Source organism: Carlito syrichta, unplaced genomic scaffold (genome assembly GCF_000164805.1).
Source record: "Carlito syrichta isolate Samal-C Ts95f unplaced genomic scaffold, Tarsius_syrichta-2.0.1 Scaffold308079, whole genome shotgun sequence".
NCBI lineage: Eukaryota > Metazoa > Chordata > Mammalia > Primates > Tarsiidae > Carlito > Carlito syrichta.
In genome coordinates, this window is record NW_007252175.1 from 741,555 (window position 1) to 757,548 (window position 15,994).

Here is a 15,994-nt window from a genome sequence, read left to right on the forward strand (position 1 = left end):
TTTTCAAACAGATATAGATAAAAGTACACTATAGACAAATTTACACAGTGAATTAACAACAGATCATAGGTCCTCTGTCATAAGAAATAAGGTGTCATTCCTTTAATTGCCATAGTTCAGCTTAAAAACACTCCTCTAAGGTACGATGGAATAAGATCTTGTATTTTGAGAGAGTGTTTTGTCACCACACAGGGATTAAAATTTCAGAAATGACTGAGTGGTTCAAGTAAATATCTTATTTCAAAATATAGATTTATGATGTATCAGAAAATAATGTTCCACTCAAGGTGGTGACGAAATTCAGGGTCACATTAAAGCAGTTTCTTAAGAGAGGAAAAATGTTTAGATGATCAACTCATGACAAGAGGAGAGAACTAAAAAGTACCAACATAATACCATGTTATCTTATTTGTTTACATTTGGTTTTTGTAAATTGTTTTAAAATATTCTAATTTTAATGGTGATGTGTGTAATTATTTAAAGTGTGGTTTTTTCCTTATGATGTGAAAATGTGGATTACTCTCTGACAATTATGTCTGTGATAAAAGTTAATCATGTGTTTGTAACTGAGGTTCTTATCCTCAGTTGGTGAGGATAATACGTAACTGTAAGTATAATATCTAAGAGAAAATGAGTTGGGCTTATGACACTAAACTTATAAAATGAGCACAAAAATTTTTAAGAAAGAAAGAAAAACATTCTTGCACTTTGAGAGTACCCAATTAACACCCAGAAATCCGGGAACCGTGATGGTGTCCTGGCAGGGTAAACCACCTGAACATCAAGAAAAGCCATGTGAGAGTAGGGAAAATGATAACCAAAAGTTATCATAACTTCAATGAAGTCGCAGAGCTTGCTCAGTTTGTGAGTAAGCTGAGGAATCTAAAGCTTGCTTATTTCAAAGTTTTTCTCCAGAGTCAAGACAAAAATACCGATAATACACATCAACCATTTTCTGGTTTCAGCAATGTTATTTTGCCAAATCAACAAGTGATCAAGGCCACTTCTCATGGAAAGTTAGAGTTTTTCTGAAGTAGATGCAGAGTCAGGACTTACCCCTGTCAGTGTCGTACAGGAAGACAAAACAGTTCCATTCATAGTGATCCAGCAGGCTCAAGAGTGCTCCTCTCAATGACGGCCGTAGTTGCAGCACAAACTGGCTCTCCCCCTCCGTGGGGAAACTTGGTGTGATGAGGGAGATATGTAAGGCGCTGCAGAAGGAGGTCAAGGTGTGCACCGACCTCTTATCATAGAGTCCAAAAATGGCAAATACTCCTCTAGAATACTGGGAACAAACTGAAACAAGAAAACAACAAGAAAACCCACAAGCTGTTAGCACACTTAAGTGGTTGGCCTTAAAGTATCGATTCTATAAAATTAAAAAATAACATTCACTGAATTATTGATGTGTCAGGAACATAAGCTAAAGAGTAAAAGTGGAGTATACAATTATCGGTACAATCAATGAATTCTTGGGCTTGTGCTCAAAGGCCTGTATTGAGTGAAGCTGGTTTGAATTAGTAAGGCAATATGAATTCAAGGAAAATTGAACTAAAATAAAGTAATATATGTGTATGGCTTTCCATGATAATGTGATAAATACTATCCTAGAGAGCTTTAGGTGTAACCAATCTAAATTATTTTTTCTGTATTTTTTTTCTTACTTGCAAAAATATGATAATATACTTTTGAAATTTGTGATTGTTAAATGAAGGAACACTTAAATTACCTTGCTGTGCCTTCCTACCCAAACTATATGCTGTGTTTTCTTTTCTTAGACTACATTTTTTAACTCGGCCTAAATTGTTATTTTTTAAAAAATTTTTTGCAGTGGCAGTTTCATTTTTTTTAAAATCACAATCCCAGAGTCTCCTTGAATCATGCTTGAAAACAGAAGTTAATGTTATGTGTCCCCTGAGTTGTACTCCACATCTTTAAAATAAAAAAATAATAAGTTAGGCTGCTGAAAAGTTTTATTTGGGATATCTGAGAGGTTTAGTGAATTGGGGTCAGCTATGTGCTTCTAAGTAAGCCAAAATGTTAACACAAAGCAATTCTAAAAGCCAACACAACCAAGACCACCTGATGCAAGAGGACCTCAAGTACACAGGTGCACAGGCTCACCTTGTCTTTGTTGCTCCATGTTCCCAGTTGCTACAAGGACAGTGAGGTAAGATCATAAAGAGAAAAAGATTCTTTTCAAAATTTTCTACAAATCATATTTTGATCACTCTTTTAATATGACAGGTTTCTGGTCTAAATTTAGGTGGCTTTTTTCATTTACATTTTAAAGAACATAAATCTACAGTAGCAGATACTCTTGTTTGTTTCTTCTATGTTTATGCCATACAGCACGTCTATTTGAATTACAAACATTTGTAGTTTATCATGTATGGCTAATGGTCCTACTTCTCCTTTGTTTATGCCGCTAGCCTAAAAGTATTTTTAGGTCTATACAATTTTTATGTTTCTGACTTCAGTTACTAATTATAATCATTAAGTTCATTAAGTTTAGAGTATTGGATAATACAGAGCTATTTATCTTAGTAGTAGTTCATTGTGATACAAAGAAATTAGATTTTGTTTCGTTAATACATTAATGGAGTCCTGAAAAAAATCTTAGTAACATTTATACCTATATTCCACAATATCTTGATTTGTGGGGGAATTATGAAGCATAATTAAATAAGATAGTTCAATAAAGCCTGAAGGTGTGCTTTTTGTTCTTATTTATCATGCCTCTTAAAATTGTGCATGCAGCCTATGTATGTAGTAAATTGTCACTTGCACCCCACAAATCTATAATAATAAATAACTAAAAAAGAAATTGTGAATAGAGTCTAAGCAATGTAATTATAAAAGCCGAACTAAAGTAACAGAAAATGAATACTGTTAGTCATCTTTACATCTAAAGATGTATAGATGCCACTATACATCTATATATTTTCTATATCTAGAAAATAGATATGTAGATGCCACTATATATCTATTTTCTAGAAAACTAAAGCCCAACTAAGAGACCAGAGTCTATATTTAAATGAACAAGACTAGGATAAAATTGACATTAAGATAAAGGAAAAAAGCAGTACATTTTACAAACAAATGCAAATCCTAGTATTTTTACTTACTAGTCAAGTGACCTAGGGCCAATATTAATCTTACTTGAAGTAACAGTGAATTCATAATACAGCACAAATTAAATGAGAGTATGAAAAACCTGCTATCCTATGAGGACACAGGAGGCAATGGTAGATGGTAGATTTTTTTTTTTTCTGAGTTAGAGTCTCACTCTGTCGCCCAAGCTGGGGTGCGGTGGCAAGCTCACCACCACCTCACCATCGACCTGCTGGAATCAGGCAATCTTCCGCCTCAGCCTTGCAAGTTGCCAGAACTACAGGTGTGCGCTACCACGTCTGGCTAATTTTTTGATTTATTGTAGAAATGGGGTCTCGTCAAGTTGCCCATGCTGTTCTTGAATTCCTGGGCTCAGGCAATCCTCTTGCCTTGGCCTCTCAAAGTGCTGGGATTACAGGCTGGAGCCACCAGATCCAGCCAAATGGTAGGTTTTAACACAAATGTTCAATATGCATTTACACAGTTTCAGTAGTTTTATTGTTCAATAAGAGAGTAAAAAGATTAGAGGGTAAAATACCAGAGTTTATCTAAAACCAAGAAAGGAGGTATTCTGTTTCCATTTAATAAACACCATGTATTTTAGGAGATGCTATAAAGGATCTTATGTTATAAAAAATTATATCAAAAACATTTGACTCTCATTTTATGCTCATTCAGGAACTAGAATTTCATCATCTGAGAAGATTGCCCAACATGGAAGTCTTGTTATGACATCTGTAATTTTCTTCTAAGATATAAGGAACATCACAATGTAACCTTTGAGCATCATGAGTTTAACTCAGTTTAATTCATATAACTTAAGTGATGTGATAAATTAAGTTGCTTGATCAGACCGTAACCTTATAGATATTCCACCAAGACTTTGGATGTATCCACGTAAGTGCTGAAAATTTAGAGTATAACCTGGAGTTACTAGACTTCTTCATATTTTCATATGTTGTTTTCTGCAAATTGAGGATCTTTGTATAGTAAATCATCTAGTTTGATTCATTGTTATTTTACTCTACTAAAAAAATAAAGTTGAAGAGCTTTAGAATTCAAATCTAAGGTCCTGGCTTTCTGTTTGCTGCTGAAATCACACACAAACTTTAATATGTATTCTTAAAAAATTAGCAAAAAGAAAAGCCCATCATGTACATTAACTTGCTCATGCATGTAATGAATATTTGCATAATATTTTAAAGTTTGGCACTTTGAATTCATATAGTGTTCAAGTTTTGGCTTCCAAATTGTGTTTTGGTACACAATCTATTTTCAGTCTGCTTTTGCTCTCTTACTTGGGGAATCCCTTAAATTTCCTAGGAGGATTTGTGTGGCTTTGCATGAGAACTTCTGGTGAGATAGCATGGGTAGGATCTGATGGCTCCCTTCCCTAGGCTGCCCTCTCCCACACACAGAAAAGTTGAAGGGCACTCTGGTTTTCATCTCTTTCAGATATTGAGCAATTGCCTGTACACAATTTTTATGCATGTTACAATACTAAATAAAGTTCAAAAACAACGAATGGATTATGCACAAAGTCCTTCTACTGTTTATTGCTACTAGGCTGATTTCAAGGTGATTATTATGACTTTCCACTATTCTGGTGCTCACAGTACTATTTAACTTATTTTAATTTATTCTCCTGGGCCGCAACAAACTTAATATTTTCTGGTATTTAATCATCTTCTATCTGTCTTCTTTCATTGGCATCATCATACATATCTATTACTTCTCTTTTTCATAGCTGTCTGTCAAGTTGCTTCTATTCTTACTCACTTATTTTGAAACTACTGTTTGTCTCAGGCTAATAACTCGGCTTCTGGATCATTCTTTCATTCACATTTTATTTCCCTTTTCAAATTTACAGTTGTAGAATTATTCTTTCAAACATTCCTCCCCCCATTTAACCTAGATCATCGGCTTATCGGGTAAGAGCTAATGGGTTTTGTGTGTATGAGGCTAGATTGTCAGTCAAATGTTCAATATTATTATCTTGGTGTGATACCTTGTGCAGTATTTTATCTGGACCAATAGATTAACATTTTAAAATATAGCTATTTCAATATTTAGTATTATAATCTAACTTTGGAAGTACTAGTACATCAAAATTTTGCTTTACTATATCTTATGACATTTATTGTTGCTTAGCATACATATATTTATTCAGGTAACAAAGCTTCTTTGACTATATATATGCAAACATGAATTAATGAGCATAAACTAAGCTGAAAATGAGTGTGCTCCAAATATATAAAAGGGAAAAACTGAATTTTGACATTCTCATAAAATGGCATAATAAAATAAACAAGAACTAATGCTTAGTCACTAAATAGATGTAATGATGTTAGATTGACATATATTTTGGGTTACAAACAGTAATCAGAATAATTCTTTCAATTAAACAATCCAGTCATAATTTTAAGAGTATGTTCTGTGTTCTGCTTCAGTAATGAGATTGCTTGGATCATGTATTATGCAAATAAACACATACTATAAACACATGGTAATAATCCATTCATTTTTTACCTGATGGTGTCTATTAATTAAATGTCTTCTCGTCAGATTCATTCCCAGTATCATTCCAGATGCCAAAATCCAGATGCTGGGTTAAGTCAAATTATTATGTAATTTGTGATGATTTATAGCTCTATATCACATGCAAATCAAAGGATATGGTCGTATTTCAGTGTTTCTCAAGTTGTGGGACATAAGTGCAAGAGGTGTGCTGAATTTTTCTATTACTTCTGTAGCAGGGTTAGAAAAAGCACAAACTGCTCTTCTGTCTGTGGCCTTTCTCTTTTTCCTGTATCTTCAATTTTTTTCCACTTAAAAATTTCCTCTAACTGCCTTTAAACAAGCTCAACTCTTTCATTTTACAAAGCAAATAACTTTCCTGACCTCATGCTTCCTATCTTTCTCTACTCTTTCACAGATGCCTTTATTGAAGGTGTTTTTTTCTGCTCACAATCTTTCCAACACACCTGGCTCCTGTGCTTCCCAGTCACCAAAACAACTCTCTTGAACGTTGTTAATAACCAACTACATCTTCAGTCTTAGGGTTTAGCTCCTATCTTATTGAAATTCTCTGGTGTTTTTGTCATTTTTGGACACCGCTTTCAAATACTTCCTCGCCTTGAGTTCCAACACCACAACTATGCCTCTCCTCAGATCTCTGGGTATTTTTTAGTGTCTTTGAACACTTCTTTTCCTCCACTCCTGTAAAGTTGTTGTACCTTAAAATTCTTCTTTCCCTACTTGCCTCTTCACTCTAAATACATTTCTTAGGTGAACTCTTCCAATCCTGTGGTTTTAATTACCTTCTATGTACTCATCATTCCCTAAAGGACTTAAAATCTTTCTTTTGAACTCCAAATCCATGAATATGAGGGAGGACCCCCCCAAAAAAGAATTTATTTTTAAAAAGTTATGTATTTATTTTTTCAAGTTTAAGCTTCATTCACCTTCAAAGTATTCTTTGTTTGATGCAATACGCCTGTTGAAACACTTCACTGCTCAAAACAGTTCTTGAACTTGTCAATTTTGATGCCCTTCAGTGCTTCTGCCATTTTTGTTTGTTTGTTTCACCTCTTTCACATTGGCAAAGCATTTCCCTTTGAGGACTTTTTTCATCCAGGAAACAAACAAAAATAAAGTCACTCAGGGCGAGATCTGTTGAATAAAGAGGATGGGGCATAGGGATCATGCCATGTTTGGTCATAAACTGCTGACCACTCAGCACAGTGTGGGCAAGTGTACTCATAAATCACTCATGAAATAGGCAAATAGATTTGGAAGATTCTCAAAAAAAAAAAAAAAATCACAGAGGCTGGACACAGCCTCCCACAATAACGCCAGCTGGTACACGGATGCCGATGGGTTCTTAGACCATCTAGTGTGAGAAGTCTGTACTATGAGGGGCCTACCTAACCCACGAAAAAGACAATCCCGTTTTGGGGGTGGTTCCCCGTCATATTATTGTCTTTGTTACTTCTGTGCTTAAGTGAATTTTCAAAAAATTCACTGTAACCATATTTCCTATTTGGCATTATATTGTATATCTTTATTACTTCCCCATTCAGAACTGGAGTTTGTCCTCTTAACTTGAATCTGGGCTGGCCTTTGAGACTGCCTGGGCTGTTACAGTATGATAGAGGTGAATATATGTGATTTCTGAGGCTATAATTCTCTCTCTTTGGGGATACACAACCTTTTTGCCTAGTCACCATGCTGAGATGATATGAAGAGGTTCATGCAGAAGGGAATCAAGACACTGGTCCTTTAGCCACAGTCAAATTCCAACCTGACAGCCAGAACAGAGTTAACAGAAAGATGAATATATGCTTTTAGACATGGATACTCTGGCCCTCAGTTAACTGTCCCAGCTGATTCTATATAAAGTAGAGATTAAACCTTGCTCCAAATGTAAAATCATGGGCAAAATAAACCGTTGATGTGACTTTTTTTTTTTTTTAAGTTGGAGTCACACTGTCTTCCAGGCTGGAGTACAGTGGCACACTCATGGTCACCGCAGCCTTGGTCTTCTGGGTTCAGGTGATCTTTCTGCCTCAGCCTTTCAAGTAGCTGGGACCACAGGTGCATGCCATCATGCCCGACTAATTGTTTGATTTATTGTAGAGAAGAAGGTTTGCCAAAACCAGGTTGGTCTTGAACCCCTGAGCTCAAGCAATCCTCTTGCCTCTGCCTCCCAAAGTGCTGGGATTATAGGCGTGAACCACAGCGCACGGCCTTGTTGTGACTTTAAATCACTAAGCTTGAAATGATTTGTTATGCAACAATAAATAACAAGAAAAACCTAAGTGTACAATACTTAAAAGTAAGTATTTTGTAAATAAATTCATTAATGAAAATTGTTTGAGGTATATGTCCATATTTATTTTTTTAAATGTATTAATCCCAAGTAGGTAGGTTGTTTCCAATTTTTGGTTGTTATGACTAATGCTCCTATAACAACCTTTTTGGTTCACCTCTAGTTATTAATTAGGCTATATTGCTAGAAATGAAACTATAAACTAAGATGTATGGGTTTTTTTTAATGGTTTTGATCAATATCACTAAGCTTTCTCCACAAGTTTATACTAATTCACTTACTATACTTTTCCAATAGTACACCATCTACTGGGTTGGTTAACGTTCATTAATTTTTTTAAGTTCTCTACTCTATTTGATTGGAAGTTCTACATTTTATATTTATTCCTTTAGTTGTCACTCTTAAGTTTTATATTCATACTTTCCATAAAATTTTAACTTTAATAAATATTTCCACATTTCATCTGAATTTTATGACATTAAAACATTTTAACCTCTAATATTGCCCTCCTGCCATGCATGTTATTATTATCCAGTATTATAGTTCCACCTGTGTTTCATCACTTTAAACATTTCATAGCCTCTATCAAATATTTCTATTATCTAAAATCCTTGATAATTTATTACTACTTTGTGAATATTCTAATTATCATTCAAGGTAAATTGTCAACATATTTGTTTTGCAATTTTGCATTGTGAGCTCATTTTCAGCAGAGCACTATTTGTGAGAATTTAGAGAAGACTGTTTTAGAAAAATGTTTCTCCAAAGTGATTTTGCATTTATTTCTCCCAATCATCCCAGTGTGTGTTTGTATGTGATGTGTGTTTGTTTTAATGTGCGTGTGTCTGTAAATTTTTGTTTTCAGCTCCTAGAAAATGCAGATAGTATAAATGTGATCAGAAGAGTCACATAAGAACAGACTAACATGTAAAAAATTAACATGGGAGATTATTATTTTTTATGCATGACTCAAGGCAAACCAGGAAGATTTTAGGTTGACTCTTTAAGTCACAGAAGAGATATTTTTTTTATGTCTAATCTTTCACTGATGCTATAGCTTTTATAAATCCTTGTTTATATGGCAGTCGTATCTCCACCTTTTGCTGGTTGATGTTTCAAGGCCTTGAGAATCATGTTTCCCTTTAAACCTATCAAAGAAAGACATGGTCTTTGCTCCTGTTGTCTGCATTTTTCTAAGTTTATTAGTTCTGTCTCTTGTATATTTTCTTTACTTTCTTGTAAACATATCATGCATTTAAGAAAAATGTCAATTTGAAAAACCTAATATTTCCTTTTTTTATTTCAAAGATGTGGAATACAAGTCAGGATAGGGTATATAAGTGGTCCACACACAGATTGAGTTTAGGTCTCCCACTGGACCTCACTTTTTTCCAATTGTTCTTAATAATTTTGCTATGTTATAGAATCTGTAATTCTTGGAAGTCTTTGCTCCTTATGTTTCTAAAACGCTGTGATCTAAAATCAAAACTTTATCCAACTTTCTTTTTTATATAACTTCTAAAATGTTTTAGCCTTTCTGTGAATTATCAATTCTAGTAATGCAGAAGTTTCATTTTGAGCAAACTTTCCCCGATTCCCTGAAATCAAATCAGCAATGCTTCTTTTTTTGCACGGTACCCTGAGTATTTCTTAAAAATTGAATTTTCATAGCAGAAATTTGTTATAGTTATTTTTGATGTTATCCATTTCTGACAATAGCCATGAATCTTGAGAGCTTTATTCATGTTATATTCTCAAGAGATGTATTTTCCGAATGAGCAAGTGAATAAATAAATCACATTAATATTTTTAGGAATAGTATCATTTTATATAACCTTATACATTATAATTGTCTCAGAAATGATACAATGACAAAATTGCCTCTCTTTTTTACCTACAGTATTTATTTATGCAATTATGGTTAGAAATTACATGTGACACACATTTTACATAAATGTTTATATACATTAAACTTACAGCAACAATTTTGGGCTAAGTTTCATCAAAAGTATTTTCTATTAACATTAGATAAGGGAAATATGTTAATTTCAGTGACCAGCAATAAATGTGTAAATTCATGAGAAAAAGAATAATCAGCAAAACCTTCAGAGAAGCAGGACAGTCAAAAATGAGGAGGCTACAAAATGTTTACATTTCTATGACTACAAAGGTAAGACAGGCTAAGAACAAGGTTGGATCTAGGCTAAAGAGGACAGAAATCTCAACAGAGATTGACTGTCACCGGTCCCATTCCTGACTGCCATAGTTACGAGAGTCCTTCTCCTATTAGTGATATTTTCATATTACAAATAATGTAAATGATAATTAAGAAAAATATGAGCTATCAGCTTCATTTCACAGATAAAATTAGGGAACAGTTTGAGATAAGTTTGTGGGCCAGACAGAGGTGAACTTTTAACGGTTGTGAGTTAATGCCATTGTGCAGGTATGTTGGCATGATGCTACCGATTTCCTGTTTCTTCCCTCTTGTGATTTAGTGTAAACACAGTAGATGTTCTGTGCTGATCTGCTGTTTCACTTGTTCTACTGGGTAGCCAAGAACTGAACACTTTCTTCTGCTTGGATGGCGTCAACAAATTAGCTCAGTTTAGCATTTGTGAAAGCCTGTATTGCATAATCTTGCTAGCCCTTGCTGGTGCCAAGAAAGGTTAGGGTAGGTATAGAGAAGATTAAAAAACAATAACAACAACAATAAAAGAACAAAAAAATGACCACATAGACCTTTATGTAGATGTTCACATTTTACAACATATAGATTGTCATTTATTATTATGTATTAGCGCAAGAAATGAGAGGTTACAGAAATTTACATAACGTTTCCAATTTCTTGCTTTGGAGCTTCTATTTTATTTGTGTTTAGTCAGCTAGTTTAGAATATAGAATGTTTAGAAAGTTTTTATTGTATTAAAAGATTTAATTACTTTTTTTTTTTAAATTGACTGTACCCATAGCCATGGATATATGACTGGAACTTGCAGCTGGAAAATGTGTCAATATAATAGAATCAATAAAAACTTGAAGACCTATGACCAAGTTGACCCAGAATTAACAGTGTGACAAGTGACATGTTCTCACACTGGGTCTGGGAAACAGAACAGAGCAGAACAAAAAGAAAAACTGCTAAATTCTTTGAATTTTCTGTTATATTATCCAATTTGTATATGACATGTTAAGTGCATTTGTCTAAGGGTTGCCATTTTCCAAGCTAAGATAACAGGAATGATAAGTTATTGTAGTCCATTTGGCAGCAGGAGTCACCTTCTGGAAGTCCTGGATCTAGAGAAGATGAACCCTAGTTGTATGTCATATTTTTATTTTTAAACTGAATATGAATACTTTGAGCTGAGTCATGTACTCCTCAGTAAGCTGCAAGCCCCACCACTCCCTATTACTGCTGCTGTGCCATTTCAAGTATTTATGTTAACTGCTCAGCCTTGTTGATATTTGATATTGGATACCTCTTGAATGCATTGTAGTGTGTATTGTAGTACAATGTGTATTGTAATACAAAGGTATGTTTCTTGGTGTTTTCTCTTTCTTTAGTAGAAAGAATGCACTGCAAAAAAATAAAAGATGAATTTAATATGACCAATTATTACTTTATTCAACAAATGCTTATATATTGCCTAGTTATTTCAATCACTGCATTAAACAATTCAAATAAAAACCAATTAATACAGTATTCCCACTGAGACAAGTTTTACAGACTGGTGGACAAGACTGGCCTATAAACTGATACTCCAAGATGGTAAATATAATAAGAATAGGCAGAGAAAATTAGAAAGCACAGAGGAGACGTACTTACCAGAGCACATGGGGAAGGATGACTGGAAGAAATGATATCTATCTATGGAGGTTAAGTTAAAGAATAGTGAAATAGAAACCAACAAGCAGGATATTATAGTAGGCCAGCAAAGAGATAACAAAGGGGCAAATTAAAGCAAATATGGTCGGAATAGAAGGTAGAGATAACTTATGGTAAATACTTAGAAGTTAAATAGGCAGAACCTAAAAAATTATTGAATGAGGAGGAGGAAGAAGAGATTGGACAAAGAAGAGGGAGGACTGAAGGATACTTTTGTTTCTGTCTTGAGTGAATGAGTGATTCACAGTGATATTACCTCGGGTGATAGCTTGGATAGCTCTTGGAAAGCTTTTTCTTGGATACCATGAGAGAAGCATAGTTTTATTCAGAAAAAAATGAATTTAGTTTTGGACATGTTGAGTTTGAGGTGTTGAGTGTCTAGAAGGTAGTTACATATAAGAATATGAAGCGGAACAAGAAGGAATGGGTTAAATATACAGATTCTGAAAAAAGTGACTGTGAAAATCCATATGAATTTCCTCAGGAAGGATATGTAGTGAAACTCTGTGATGAGGATGGGATGGACTTGAGGAAACTAAGACTTTTCAAAATTATAACAAGCATTATCAGAAGAGCAGGAGACCTGGAAGATGAAATCCAAGAGGTAGAATTTTTTAAAGGAACGCATGTTCAAAAGTATCAAACATTATAGAGAAAGATTTTCCAAATTTGCAATTGAGGATTTATTTTTAGAGGTTCATGCATTATCTGTGAGACATTATAAAGTTGCTGTCAACATTTTAAAGATTAGTTTAAAGTGGTAAAAGTATAGGCTGAATCATCTAAATGACTTCCCTGAAATGAAGAAATGACTTGAGATTTCAGGGCCTGCATTTCGATTTTGTATTAAAATCACATTTAAACTACCCCAGGGTCAAATGATACCTAGAAATTTTAGGTAAACAAAAGCAAACAATTGCTTAAATAAAAACATAGTGGTGGGAAAATAGAGCCATCATGTGAGCAGCTGGTTTAGCTACACAAGCAAAAAATTAGTCACCAAGGCAGTCAGAACTGTACACACTTTCTAAATATTTATATGGCGATCCTGTCATGGCACATGCCAACTTCTAAGTGATTATTAGTCATAGAGAAATAGTGAATTCTTATAATACGGTTTTCAGGATTCCCATTTCGGTAATAACTGGATTAGATGCCAGCAAAACATGGGCTTCAGTAATAATGTAACACGAGATTTATCATCAAAGGAATATATTTTACAGAGTCTAGAGACTATATATATATATATATATATATATATATATATATATATATATATATAAAAGAATAGAGAAGGGATACTAACTAGGCAAGACTCCAGAAAGATAGAATGCATGGGGTCAAAGGCAGTTATAAGGTTGACCTTCAATGGGATACAGGTGCATGAAGATATACTTTATTTCATAGGTTTCATAAATAAAAAGATTAGGAAAAAAGGGTGTGGGTTTATAGTTTTATGGTTGCACTGATATGTAAGGGAAGGTTGAAGCAGTGAGCTTTGATAAGGATGTCTGAAAATAGTACAAGGTTTTTTTTAGATGAGAAAATATAGTTTATTTAAAAGTAAATGAGAGAGAGAGAGAGAGAGAAGATTCACCTCCCCAAGGTGGGGAAGAAGGTGAAAGCCAAGAAGCAAGGTGATAGCCATAACTCAAAGACCACATGGCCATACCAGAATGGCCATACCAGAATCTAGCAAGGCAATGGCCACAAGTTTTAAATAGTTTCAGAAGGCAGGAGAGAAAACGCACCCCAAATACATAAAGTATCTTATAAACTCCCTTAAGATAAGGAGCTAGGCTTATTTTTTCCACAACTATAGCCAACAAATGTAACATAATCACATGGTAATAGTCCCCATAAAACCTTACTGAATGAAAAGGAAAATAAGCAAAATTAGTAATATTTTTTTGTATGTGGTGAGAGCACCTAAAACTTACAGCATATATATGTAGAATATATACACACACACACAATATTATCAACTATATTTCTCATCTACACACACTTATTCATACTACACGACTGAAAATTTGTGCCCTGGCACCTACTTTTTCCCATTTTGTCCTTTTTCATGTTCCTGTTAACCATCATTCTTGGTTCTTGACTGTAGTAACCATTTTGCTATGCATATTTAAAAAATCTTGTGGCATACGTCAAATATAAGATAAAATGAATATTGACAGATGACAAGATCTGAAATGGAATTGGAAGTGGCAGCAATTTAGAAATTCATGATTTTCCTCAGGCGCAGCATGAGGATGGTGACCAAAGGCAATAACTATGGGGAGTTGATGTCTGGAAGATCATCACTTCCTTTCTTGAAACGCAGTCACCTCTTGACTTCTTCAACAAGCACAATTTCCTGGGTTTCTGTTCATCTGACAGCTTATCTGCTAGTTTCCTCTGCTTGCATTTCCCTGTTTGACCATTTTCAACATTGAAATGGCATTTCTTCTACAATCTTTCTTTAGATTATCTCATCCATTTCTTTAACTTCAGATATCACCCATATTCCAAAGCTTCCATGGTTAATATCATCAGTATTGTCCCTTTCTTTCCTATGAGGTTCAGACTCCAATATCAATAGCTTCCTTGACTCAACCTTTTGATCATCTATTCAGTATCAAAATTTAAGTGGGTCAAACAGAGTCCTTCATTATGTTTCCCCAAAACCTTTTCTCTATTTTCTCCCATCTCTAAATAAAACATAGTCATCCACCAACATATTCTTGATTCTTAGCTTTCTTTCCTTTCCACATCTGAGTCATGAGCAAATCTTGATTATTTTATCTCCAAAATATCTAAATTATATAGAGATCCATTCATTCTTCCATATCTCCACTCTGCTGCTATTTTTTTTTTACCTAGTCAGTTATAAAAGTCTTCTAACTATCCTTCCTGCTTCCAGTTTTCTTCTTGCCTAATTAATTTCTACTGAGCAGAGAATGTAAAAAGACTACATCTCATCTCTGTTTAAGACTCCCATGACTTTTCATCATATTTTGAGTGATATCCCTGTGATCTAAAAAACCATGATGATTTTGTTTTTACTAAACCCACTCGCCTATCATTGAACCCCACACTCACTAACACCAGTCAAACTCACTCCCTTAAAAAAAATGGTTTACTGTAGAGTTGTGGAGTACAAGTGAGAATTTACTACAAAAGTAGGGGGCATGAAGGTGAAGTTTGAGCTTCTAGCTGGCCCTCACTCCCCCGGTAGTAGATCAGGTATCCATGGTGTTGTCACATGCCTCCAACCTTTTTCCCTTTCTCCCTTCCCTGCAGTGCCCAGTGACTGTTGATTAATCCCTTGTGCTAATTGAATAGTGTTCAGGGCTCACTTATGAGTGAGGATGTGCAGTATTCAGTTATTTGTTTCATTGATAGTTCACTTAGTATGATGATTTCCAACTGTATCCAGGTTGCTAGGAAGGCTGTAATTTTGTCCTTCTTTATGGTTGCATAATACTCCATCATGTATATATACCACATTTTCTTTATCCAGTTCTGTTTTGATGGGCAACAGGGTTGATTCCATGTCTTTCTTACTGTGAATAGAGTGACAATAAACATGCATGTGCAGGTGTCTTTTTTGTAGAGTGATTTATGTTCCTTCTGGTATATTCCCAAGAGAGGGATAGCTGGATAAACTTACCTTCTCTTCTCACTTTAGGGCCCTTGCATTAGCTGACTTTTCACATGGTTGCACTTTCCCCCTTTTTTTTCCTCAGCAAAAATGTCTTCTTAGAGAGATTTTCCCTGACTGCTCTATGTAATGAGGCTCCCATGGCTGCAGTCATTCTCTACCACATGACCTGCTACCTGACCTTCCTACCACATGACATTTGTTCTATTTTTCTTTCTTTTTGAGTTGGAGTCTCTCACTCTGTTGCCCAGGTTTGAGTGCAGTGGCACACTCATGGCCACCTCAGCCTCAACCTTCTGGGCTCAGGTGATCCCTCCGCCTCAGTCTTCCAGGTGATGGTGTCTCAGCTGGAACTATAGACATGCATCACCATGCTCAGCTATACATGGCATGACTTTGTTTTATATTCCTCACAGCACTCACCACTATCTGAAATTGCCTAATTTGATTGCTTAAAATTTTTTTTTCCTCAGGGATAATACAAGTTCCACAAGAAGAGATAACTTGACTG

General features: G+C 34.8%; 1 protein-coding gene across 4 annotated transcripts in view; it reads right to left on the bottom strand.

The window, feature by feature from the left end:
• GRIA4 (glutamate ionotropic receptor AMPA type subunit 4) overlaps positions 1 to 15,994 on the bottom strand; it is a 360,991-nt gene that overhangs the window by 220,722 nt on the left and 124,275 nt on the right. For all 4 annotated transcript variants that reach the window (XM_008064832.2, XM_008064829.2, XM_008064830.2 and 1 more), the window contains exon 3: positions 1,057 to 1,296. In XM_008064832.2, the coding sequence (XP_008063023.1) occupies positions 1,057 to 1,296 (240 nt within the window). The remainder of the gene's footprint in view (positions 1 to 1,056; positions 1,297 to 15,994) is intronic.